Consider the following 12,727-nt stretch of genomic DNA (forward strand, 5'->3'; position numbering starts at 1 on the left):
CACACTTTATTTGCCTGGAACTCTCAAGCTTTCCTCAGTCCCATCAAAACAGACCACTGAGAGATGAGCTGGACTAGTACACACCATCAACAGAAGATTCTTCCTTACTGTGGTCAATGCCTGTTCTAACAACACTTCTATAACAATCAGGTCTAAATCTATGCATCTGTATATTCATACCTACATAATAAATGCATTTGTGTCAGTGTAAAGGTTTAAAAAGAAGTGGAGATGTCTATCTAAAGTTTCCTTGTTTTTTAGCAGGAAGGTACAGGCTTGTTGACTTCCTCTCCCCTCCCTTCCTTCCTTTTCTCCGAAGGTACTCATCTGAAAAATGGGAACAAAGTGATTGTTCCTGTTCTCTTTCTTAAGTCACTTCAAATGCTGTCTGCTGTGCTGGAGGCTCATTGTCCAGAGCACGGGCCGAGCATCAGGTAAGCACACGGGCAGCTAAAACACACTAATGCACAGGCAGAGGCAAGGGTAGTCTTTAATCAGGGGCACAGAGCAAGGAGGAGCTTTGGTTTATTATCTGAGTCCATCAGGGACATGGAGTTGAGCAGAGAACTTGTGCCCATTAAAATGAGATTTAGATTTTACAAACGATTATGTGAATGGTGATGGACGATTGATAAGTGGTGAATCAAGGTCAAACTTTTAATGAATGCACAAATGATCTGTCACAGTTTAACGTTTATAGCTATGATGATATTTGCTTTCACTGAATGACTCAGGGATCAGTGACAGTATGTACATATTGTGTGTAATTGCATGATTTATCTTATACAAATGTAATACAAATACATAAAAATATCTCACACTGCAAACTTCAGCTTAACACATTTTAAATACAAAATAAAATATAATGTAGATGGATTTTTTTTGCATTATAAAGTGCTTTTATCCAAATATAAAAAATATAATCAAGTACTAAAATGCACTACTAAATAAAATATCTTATGTTTTGAAAAGCAGTTTTTGTACTCTTGGTTATAAATAATATTTAGGCACTACGTCATGTCATGAGGCAAGATATTTACTTGATTATGCTCTTAAGAAAAGAGTAAAACTGGTATTTTATTATATTTAAGAGGCGCTACATTTGTGGTGCAGTGACAAGGTCAGTATACAATAATCATGAATAGGCTGGTATAGCAGATTGTATGACCCAAGGAAGGTAAAAAAAATAATTTTCTATAGACTTCTAGACTCTGCATGTATTACTTCAATATGTTCAAGTAGTTGTAAATTAAGTAAATGTTTTGTGTGCAGCCTGTCATTTTCTGGGTTTTGACATTGATCTGCACTGTGTGTATTTCCTTTTAAAGCTACAAAACAGACATTAATGCATTTATTAATTGATCTGCACATAACAGCAATTATTAATATTTGTTTTGTCCATATATATAATGCTAAGTATGAAATGAGATGTATTTATTTTTCCTAATTTAGACTGTGTAAAAGGTGGAAATGACTTAAACTTTAGGCTTTAGAATTGACGTAGCAATTGACATCATGAAAGTCTTTGCATCATGGCATCATCCTTTACCATAAACATAATTATTTAGATTTAGATTTAGATTTACTGTTTGCCATGAACTTGTCATTTTATTGCATCTTAAAAATGAAATAAAATCTTTATTGTAACTTGGACTTTGAAATGCAAAGATGTCTAACAGAGCTTTTGTAAAATAACGTGATACATGTCCGGTCATTTATATGTCTTATTGTATAAAAGGAAGTAATTTGTAAAATACCTGTATAGATTATATAAAGCATCAATTATTTACAACAAATTGATGGCAAACAAACCAGTCGAATCTTCAGCAGTTTTTTGTAACCTTACATTACAAGTTTGACTTAAAGCTGATCTTTATGGCATAGAAACAAACAAAACATTTATTTAGTGTAAGGTGCAAAATAAATGGACAATTCCTGCCTGCACTGTCATGAAATTAGTATTATTCTTCATTACCACACTTTTAAATGATTTTATTAGATTTTATTAAACCGTTTCATATTTTTTAAAAAGAAAACAGCGCTCCCACCCATCATAAGATGTAATGTCTTTTATAAAAACAGAAACAGTCAGGGATAACATGAGAAATTTCAGAAACTAATTTCCATTGTGGTCTCTTTAAAAAATTTCTGGTATTATGTTTATCTTTGGCACTACTGTAAAGAATTTAAGGGTCTTTGTGTAGATGTTTTTTTTTAATCCAGTTTTTTAAAATCAGTCTCTTTCAAAAAACATTTATTATCTGCAACATAATTTATTCCATAAAAATAATTTAACAGTTTTGCTGTGTATGAGAATTCTTTCTCAAAGTTACAACATTTCAACAAACATTAAAACAGTTTACATCATGCATAAAAAGAACTACTAAAGTTCCTGTATTTCCTTTATTTCTCTTTAATCTTCCCCTTTTACTTTCTCTCTCTTCAGCAGGGTTATCTAAAGGCAAACAATGCCACACAAATGACCGCTGATTAATTAAGATAGATAGATAGATAGATAGATAGATAGATAGATAGATAGATAGATAGATAGATAGATAGATAGATAGATAGATAGATGATAGATAGATAGATAGATAGATAGATAGATAGATAGATAGATAGATAGATAGATAGATAGATAGATAGATAGATAGATAGATAGATGATAGATAGATAGATAGATAGATAGATAGATAGATAGATAGATAGATAGATAGATAGATAGATAGATAGATAGATAGATAGATAGATACTTTATTAATCCTGAAGGAAATTAAGCCCTCAGTAGCAAGTTACATGAATCAAAAGTCTGTATAATCACAACAACACACTACAACAACAGGACCTGGGGGCACATATGGAGGTGTTATTTTGGTTAACATCGTAAGGCTGGTATAGATTGTAAGTAACAGCTGTAAAATATAAATTATAAAATGAATTATAAAGTGATCCACAGTGCAAATATAAGAAAATGTGCAGATTATAAGAAAATATAAGAAAATGTGCAGGTTAAGAGTGGATCTGATGAATTCAAACAGGTGATTGTCATGTGGTCCAGCAAAAAGAGAGAAGTGCTGAGTGAAATAAAGTGAAAGATGAGTAAAACAACATGAAGAAGTGAAAAAATAAGACCTAGTGGGGTTCATTTATCTGAAGGCACTTCCTGTTTTAGAATTGGTAGTCATAAACATGGATCCTGTTTTATGATTCTCTAGAAGCTTAAGAAATGTACATAGACTTCTTTTATAGTTAAAGAGGGTTTCATTTTAAATGTCTTAATATTTTTTTTTTTTTTTTTTTCAGGCGAGTTATGGAAAAATCTACAGTTTATAGTAAAAGAAAAAACCCAAATACCAATAATTTGAGGACTTATTCTGACCCATAATCACCTTCCATCTTCCTACCTGAAAGTTCTTTCATTAGCAATCCAGATATCCACCACTTTCACCATGGACCCAAAAGACTATGAGCCCAAGAGGGGAGCTGACACCATCTCCAGAACTATTGACCTCTCCCATCTTTCCTATCCCTTTACTCAACCTGTTCCTTCCCAGCCTCACCCACCCAAATTCATTCCAGACATGATTGACCTCAACAGGCTTCATTTCCACAGAGTGATGGGTAGATATAACACAGTGCAAGTCAAACAAGAGACAGTAAAACCCATGCCCATATGGCCACCATCGCCACTGTTCCTGCCCCCTCCTCCTCCGTTCTTCCCACCGCTCCGCCCAAACCTGGTTCCTTTCCCTTTCCTGATGCCGGGCCCGGTCATGCACCTTTCTCCAAATTCATTCTACCAGAGAGATGCCCCAAGATACAGCAGAAGAAATATGGAGGGATCCAGAGCTGGGCTGAGCAGCATTGAGAAGTTAGGCCTGAATGTCCATGTTGATGACAGTTACTACGTGGACGTAGGGGGCGAACAGAAGCGCTGGAAGTGTCGCATGTGCGAGAAGTCTTACACCTCTAAGTACAACCTTGTTACACACATCCTGGGTCACAGTGGCATCAAACCACATGGCTGTGGGCTCTGTGGAAAGCTCTTTAAGCAACTGAGCCACCTGCACACGCACATGCTTACTCATCAAGGTGCCCGGCCCCATAAGTGCCAGGTGTGCAACAAAGCCTTTACACAGACAAGCCATCTGAAGAGGCACATGATGCAACACAGCGATGTCAAGCCATACAGCTGTGGTGTTTGTGCCAGAGGTTTTGCCTACCCCAGTGAGCTAAGAGCCCACGAGCTCAAGCACGGTAGGGGCCAGGAAAACGTGTGTGTTGAGTGCGGGCTTGACTTTCCGACTCTTGCCCAGCTGAAGCGACACCTGACGGCACACCGCGGACCGGCGCAGTATGACTGCAGCGAGTGTGGCAAGAGCTTTCAGTACCCGAGCCAGCTGCAGAACCACATGATGAAGCACAAGGACATACGACCCTACATCTGTAGTGAGTGCGGTATGGAGTTCGTCCAGTCCCACCACCTCAAGCAGCACACGCTGACCCACAAGGTAATTAACAGCATTTAATAGAAAGAAACATGACAAGCAAGTAGAAATCTGGCTGGCACAGACCGGTTATAGACCAAGGTGCCCAAGGAAATCCTGACTGGGGTCCTTTGGATATTTTATTGATAGGTATTAAAGGCATACAGGGCAGTTGTAGCCTAGTTGTTAAGGTACCGGACTAGTAATCAAAAGGTCGCTGGTTCAAACCCCACCACTGCCAGGTTGCCACTGTAGGGCACTAGAGCAAGGCCCTTAACCCTCAATTGTTTAGACTGTATACTGTCACAGTACATGAAAGCATCTGCTAAATACCGAAAATGTAAATGCATATTTAGAACTACTTCAACTGCATGTTCAGCTAAGATCTTCAACATATCCCCTTCCCATTATCATGTCTTTCAGGGAGTGAAGGAGCATAAGTGCCGCATATGTGGCCGTGAGTTTACGCTGCTGGCCAACATGAAGCGACACATTCTGATCCACACCAACATCCGAGCCTACCAGTGCCATCTATGCTACAAGAGCTTTGTCCAGAAGCAGACGCTTAAGGCTCACATGATCGTCCATTCTGACATCAAGCCTTACAAATGCAAGGTGAGTCATGCCACGACTTCCATTATAACATCCCAGACGAAACCTAAACACCAGATTATTATTCAGCACTGACATTAATAACGGGGGGCAATGAGAAAGGTCAGGTAGAATGCAGCTCCAGTACAGATTTATATCTGCTTGATTTTAATTGGTCACCAGTTTTATCAGTGTGTGAAGCTTAAAGCAAACAAGTGGCATACTGTGTGTACAAAGAGCATAAAAGGAAGCACATTTCTGAACAGGTTCTTGGGGGTCCATTTACTTTGGGATGGTCATGACCTTGAGCTAAGATGGTAGGCTTGAGGTGATGACCAGATAACTGCGATCTGGCAACCTTATGTCTTCTTGTCCATAGGAAGGATATCGTCGCACAAACTGCCCCAGTAACAATAGCTCTCTTGTCCCTTGAGTAAAGGGCCCCACAAATAGATTTCATCTTGCTTTCTCTTTTGCATGGGAGCACTTCCTGTTTTCTCACGGTCCTTTTTGGACAGTTTACAGTCCCTCTCTCCTCCTGAAGGAAAAGGCCCACCCTAAAGTAAAGAAGAATGCAGAGCAAAGACAGCACAGGACTGCCCTTCCCAGTCGGCTTCTGGCCCTTTCTGTCGGCCTCTTCCTTTTGCTTCTTAGCTTATTTATTCATGATTACTCTAACGCTCCAATTTCAAATATATTTAAACAATACCTGAGTTCTAGTCTGTATGATAAAAATGCAAAAAAAATTCTCTGGTGCATATTAATTTACAATATCAAGTTGTGTGAAGGAATCGTTTAAAATCTGCTTTTATTTTCTTTAGCTTTGTGGGAAGGAGTTCAACAGAATGCATAATCTAATGGGCCACATGCACTTGCACTCAGACAGCAAGCCTTTCAAATGCCTGTACTGCCCCAGCAAGTTTACTCTGAAAGGCAATCTGACCCGCCACATGAAGGTCAAACACGGCATCATGGACCGAGGACTCGATGCCCGAGGTACAAAGCACCACTAAACATCACAACTGATTTACTGAATTCGTCTCACATATCATAAGATCTGACAAATGCTAATCAGCGCGCATCTTCTTTCTCCCTGAAGTGTTCAGGAGACGAGGACGGTTGTGTCTTTCTGCTCCTCTCCGTCTCCTGTCCCGCTTCAAACAGGACAAGCCATTTGATCTGTCCCAGAAGCGCCCCCCCAAACTGCGCCTCTCTCAGTCTGACGGAGAGAGCCGGGAGGAAGATGAAGACAGTCTGTACAGGACCAGCCAGTACAGTCCTGATCGCTACCACCCGGAGCTGGGAGAAGCCAGAGAGGCAGACGATGAAGAAGACGAGGAGGAAGAAGACGTAACAGTCCACGTGGATGAAGATGAGAGCAGTGAGAAGCTCCAGTGTGAAGAGACTGAGCAAGGTTCTGTCTCCGACGGAGAGCTTTATTGTGTCAGAACATACCGGGAAAGAAGATTAAGCTGTAAATAAGGTTAAAACATTGTCTCATGGGTGATAAAACTGTGAAACAGTCTCATTTCCAGCATTATCGTAGCAAATACCAATATGCTGATTAAAAGTATGTTATTTAAAGAAATTAATATAAATACTGTATCTTTAAATGGTCACTCAGTACATGAATACATGTCTAACAACGTGTCTGCCTGATTAATCATTTTGTATATTTTGCAAACAATGTATTTACCAATAATAGAAAATGTGAATAGCAAATGACACATGAATTAATTCTTTTATTTTTTGATATTCTTTAGATTTTTCTTCTTAATAGAGGAAAGTTAAACTATTTTGATTTTATTTTTCTGTCAACTGTGAAAGCAAATGTTCAAATCTGTAAATAAAATTTAATACTATAAACACAATATCGTTTTAATTACATTCATTTTATTTACAGTCACATGTTTTAATAGGCATTGACCCAAGTGTTTATGGGTACTCTACGTATACTCAGGGCGGCACGGTGGCTCAGTGGGTAGAACAGTCGCCTCACAGCAAGAAGGTCCTGGGTTTGATCCCCAGAAGGGGCGGTCCGGGTCCTTTCTGTGTGGAGTTTGCATGTTCTCCCCGTGTCTGTGTGGGTTTGCTCCGGGTGCTCCGGTTTCCTCCCACAGTCCAAAGACATGCAAGTGAGGTAAATTGGAGATACTAAATTGTCCAAGACTGTGTTCGATATAACCTTGTGAACTGATGAATCTTGTGTAATGAGTAACTACCGTTCCTGTCATGAATGTAACCAAAGTGTAAAACATGACGTTAAAATCCTAATAAACAAACAAACAAACAAACAAACTCTATACTCAATGCAGTGGACTAAATAAAATGAAGCAATTGCCAAGAATAAATAAATAAATGAATGCTTATTTTAATACCAAAAATTATATAATGTACCACGCAACCTCCGAGCCACTAGTCTCGCTCGACTTGAGCCTCCTCCCAGGACTAAAGGAAGATGAGCGTCAAGGCTCTTCTCTGTTCTAGCACCCAAGTGGTGGAATGAACTTCCTCTGTCTGTCCGAACATCTGAGTCTGTTGCTGTCTTTAAAAAACTATTAAAAACCTTTATCACCTTTTTACTAAGCACTTAAGCTGACTAGTACTTATTTACAAAAAAAAAATTTCCATTAAAAAAAAAACAAAACAAAACCAAAAAAACCCACTTTGGTTCCAACAGGTTTCAGCAGATTTGTGTTCTTCGACTGTTGTTTACTAAAACTTGAGAAATGAAATGTTTACTATGGAAGCACTTCTGTAAGTCGCTCTGGATAAGAGCGTCTGCTAAATGCAGAAAATGTAAATGTAAATTTAACATTATTTTTAAATTAAAGTTACTTCATATATAATGTGTAAAACTGGCAGTTGTTAAGGTGCTGGTTTAGTAATCTAAAGGTCACTGGTTCAAGCCCCACCACTGGCAGGTTGCTGCTGTTGCCCCCTCGAGCAAGTCCCTTAACCCTCATTTGCTCAGAATATGTGCTGTCATGGTACTGTAAGTCGCTTTAGATAAGGGCATCTGCTAAGTGTTGAAAATGTAAATGTAAAATGCTTCTGAATAATGAAAACACAGCAGCTGCATGATTTAATGCACAACATTATTTTACACTTTGAAACATCCGTCCTAATTACTTTTTAAAAAAGAGATTTATTATGCATATAATTATGATTTAAAAACTAAAAAAAATCAAACATCTAAATTACCATCAAAACCTAAAACTGATCCCTTATCAATTATTAAAAAAAAATAAAAACTACACTTAATTTTTTCCATGTAGCATGTCTAATCCAATTAAACATGTCTTTCCTGTCATAATTGTAGTTGAGGTACTGGACTAGTAATCAGAAGGTTGCCGGTTCAAGCCCCACCTTTGCCAGGGTGCCACTGTTGGGCCTTTAAACAAGGCCCTTAACTCTCAATTGCTTAGATTGTATACTGTCACAACTGTAAGTCGCTTTGGATAAAAGCATCTCCTAAATGCTGGGCAGTGATTGGTCAGTGGTTATGGTACTGGACTAGTAATCAGAAGGTTGCCCGGCTCAAACCCCACCACCGCCAAGTTGCCACTGTTGGGCACCTGGTTGCCGGTTCAAGCCCCACCTTTGCCAGGGTGCCACTGTTGGGCCTTTAAACAAGGTCCTTAACCCCCAATTGCTTAGATTGTATGCTGTCACAACTGTAAGTCGCTTTGGATAAAAGTGTCTCCTAAATGCTGGGCAGTGATAGCTCAGTGGTTAAGGTACTGGACCAGTAATTAGACGGTTGCTGGTTCAAGCCCCACCTTTGCCAGGTTGCCACTGTTGGGTCCTTGAGCAAGGCCTTTAACCTTTAATTGCTTAAAAAATCGTGTTCAGTCATAATTCAATAGTCAGTCAATAATTTTCCAGATTTTGATCTTACACCATAAAAAGCTAAAGCTCCCGAGCTCTCACACAATGCATGACTGTGAAATTAATACTGACATTTATCAACTGACATTACCTTTAAAAAAATATAAACAAAAGGTCTTTACATTTGCAAGAGAAATGAATCACATTCCCCTCCCCTAACATAAGTGAGCTTTAAATTTTAGGATATTTTAGTACCAGTTCAATTTATTCGTGTGAGAATTAAGAAGAGTCTCTGTCTCCTAAAGTGTCCCTTTAAAATCAGAATCAGAATCTTTATTGTCATTATACCAGGTATAACGGAATTAAGGTGCAATACTCTCTAGTGTTATAAACAATAAATAAAAAAAAACTAGAATTTACAAAATACCAAAAATTTGCATTCACAAAATTTACAGAATTTACAATAACAATAATAACAATAACACACAAAATGGACTTTCTGTCAGTAACAAGCTGGTGGAAATTGCACATTACCCTTTGTCAACATTGTAAACATTGCCCGAAATTGCACAGTCCCATGTATTTAATGAAATAACAACTCAAACAGATGGTAGCCGGGGTGAGACTTGTCCATTACAATTACAATTACAATAAAAAACTCTTTAATTTCCCATTAATGAGTTTTGCAAGATTTGAGAAGCAAAATATGAAGAACTTAGATATATTTTAACAATCTTGTTTTCATAGTGTTATACTTTGCACAAACTATAAAAGACTTATCTTACATTTACAGCAGACGCTTTTATCCAAAGCGACTTACAGTACTGTGACAGTGTATTGTCCAAGCAATTGAGGGTTAAGGGCCTTGCTTAAGGGCCCAACAGTAGCAACCTGGCAGTGGTGGGGTTTGAACCAGCAACCTTTTACTTACTAGTCCTGTACCTTAACCACTTGGCTACAACTGCCCTCTTAATTTATCTTTATCTTAATTTATATATTCATGTAATTGTGGAATCATGTCATTTGTATCCTATAAGCTTGTAGGAATATTTATTTCTTTTATAATAAATTTGACTTCTTGGAAAAGGAAAGGAAGTGAAACCTGATCAAACACGTCTCGTCTGAACTCTGTTGGTGGCCCAGACTTCAGGCCTCCGCCTGTATTTATGTAACATGATGTGTTTGCTATTGTTTACAGCAGATGCTGTTCTGAAGAGGAAAATATTGATCTACTGACCGTACTCGTCTAACACTTTCCATACTGACTAATGTAGATAAAACAAAGAGCATCACATACTAACTCATTCACACAAACACCCAGGGGGAGCTTCAAATTAACAAATCCACCCACTGGCATGGAAAGAACATTTGTCATGAAGGGAATATGCCAAGAACAGAATGTCACTGCAAGTAAGGTTCAAGTCCTGTCTTTGTAGCTGTGTGATAAACAATGTTTGTTCTGTTACTGCACCCCATCCACAGATATCCATTCTCAACATTTTCATCCTGAAATAAACAATAACAACTTTTAATACTTACTAATCACACAGACCATAAAGTAGAAGCAATTGTATAATAAAATGTTATAAAAGCACCCTCCAAATTGCAAGAAAAATGATAAATTCCCCAGAATAGCTCATAGTTTTATAAGCTTTATTGTAAATTAAGATTTCAGCACTAAAGGTTAGTGCATGAACTTTTTAATAAAGATTATTTATTTATTAGGATTTTAATGTTATGTTTTACACTTTGGGTACATTCATGACAGAAACGGTAGTAACTTATTACCCAAGATTCATCACTTCACAAGTTTTAATATCAAACACAGTCATGGACAATTTAGTGTTTCCAATTCCCCTCACTTACATGTTTTTGGACTGTGGAGGAAACCAGAACTCCCAGAGGAAACCCACACAGACACGGGAGAACATGCAAACTCTACACAGAAAGGACATGGACCGCTCCATCTGGGGATCGAACCCAGGACCTTTTTGTTGTGAGGCAACAGTGCTACCCACTTAGCCATTGTGCCGTACCTCCATTTAAAATAAATTTAACATACCCCTCCGAACACATGCCCTTAAAGTTAAAATATAATCTATGATTGATTTTATTTCCCTGTGAATATGTACAGTACATTTCATATTTATATACAAATTGTTTTATACTTACATTATCAACAAAATAGAATGCATACAAAAGAACAAAGTTTGAAAAAAGTCAAACTGAAAGGTAGAAAAGGTACCAAAAAGGTAAAAATAAATAAATAAGTACAAATTTCAGGTACAGCTAAAATAAAATTCTGTGTCCCAGAATATCAGCCATGTTTCTATACCTGGGCAGGTCACGTCTCAGCACTGAGGCTTCAGGTGTAGCCCCACAACTGCAAGAATTGAAAATGAACAAAAAAGGGACAGACATGTAGTGGCCAAAATAATAGAACAAAGTAACAAAAAGACAAAAACATTTACAGGCTACAACTGAGAAAGTGAACAGAAAAGAGATAGAGAAGAATTTAAAACAGGTTCTCACAATTCTCAGAACACAGTTCTCGGATAAAGAGGAACAAAAACTCAAAACAACCAGGGACAACAAAGCACGAGGCACCGACCCCACCAACTGGCACGGCCCATGCCCGATGTGGTGTCCATCCCGCCGCCTCTGGGCAGCTCACTCATTCAGGGCGGTCCCCTTGTAATACCTGTAAAGTGCAGTGACACTGGGTGATTCCCAGTAAAAGATAAAAGTATACTTGTCTCATACTGCAGCAGAATACCGGACGGGCATCACAGTTCCAGAAATATAGTGGTATATAATATTTGTATCGTGAACAAAATAAAAGCTAAAATGACTGACATGTTTAAAGAGCATGTTTCAGAGCGTTACCTTAGATATCTATATAAAACCTATTGTTCTCCATATAGTTCCCCATATACACTGTTTTATACATTTTTAGCCATTTCGTCCTTACTGGTGGGTACCTGGCTTGTTTTAAATTTTATACAAAAGAGGAAGTAACATGTAGCCATGTCTGTAATTTTTTATATCTCAACCACTTCTTAGAATCCACATACAATCAGAAAATAAGCTAATAAATGTATCTTGTCAGCCATAACATTAAAACCACCTCCTGGTTTCTACACTCACTGTTCATTTTATCAGCTCCACTTACCATATAGAAGCACTTTGTAGTTCTACAATTACTGACTGTAGTCTATCTGTTTCTCTGCATGCTTTGTTATCCTCCTTTCATGCTGTTCTTCAATGGTCAGGACCCCCACAGGACCACCACAGAGCAGGTATTATTTAGGTGGTGGATCATTCTCAGCACTGCAGTGACACTGACATGGTGGTGGTGTGTTAGTGTGTGTTGTGCTGGTATGAGTGGATCAGACACAGCAGCGCTGCTGGAGTTTTTAAACACCTCACTGTAACTGCTGGACTGAGAATAGTCCACCAACCAAAAAGATCCAGCCAACAGCACCTTGTGAGCAGCATCCTGTGACCACTGATGAAGGTCTAGAAGATGACCAACTCAAACAGCAGCAATAGATGAGCGATCGTCTCTGACTTTACATCTACAAGGTGGACCAACTAGGTAGGAGTGTCTAATAGAGTGGACAGTGAGTGGACACGGTATTTAAAAACTCCAGCAGCGCTGCTGTGTCTGATCCACTCATACCAGCACAACACACACTAACACACCACCACCATGTCAGTGTCACTGCAATGCTGAGAATGATCCCCCACCTAAATAATACATGCTCTGTGGTGGTCCTGTGGGGTCCTGACCATTGAAGAACAGCATGAAAGCAGGC

The 12,727-nt window shown here is 38.5% G+C and overlaps 1 protein-coding gene across 1 annotated transcript; it reads left to right on the forward strand.

Annotated features, from left to right (window-relative positions):
- The first annotated feature begins 390 nt into the window (after window positions 1-390).
- znf366 (zinc finger protein 366) lies at window positions 391-6,892 on the forward strand. Its single transcript, XM_062998274.1, has 5 exons — window positions 391-434; window positions 3,304-4,511; window positions 4,911-5,102; window positions 5,900-6,074; window positions 6,178-6,892. The coding sequence occupies exons 2-5, from the start codon at window positions 3,450-3,452 to the stop codon at window positions 6,558-6,560; spliced, it is 1,812 nt and encodes a 603-aa protein (XP_062854344.1). The 5' UTR covers window positions 391-434; window positions 3,304-3,449; the 3' UTR covers window positions 6,561-6,892.
- Window positions 6,893-12,727: the final 5,835 nt, after the last annotated feature.

The sequence above is a fragment of the Trichomycterus rosablanca genome, chromosome 7 (genome assembly GCF_030014385.1).
Source record: "Trichomycterus rosablanca isolate fTriRos1 chromosome 7, fTriRos1.hap1, whole genome shotgun sequence".
Classification (NCBI taxonomy): domain Eukaryota; kingdom Metazoa; phylum Chordata; class Actinopteri; order Siluriformes; family Trichomycteridae; genus Trichomycterus; species Trichomycterus rosablanca.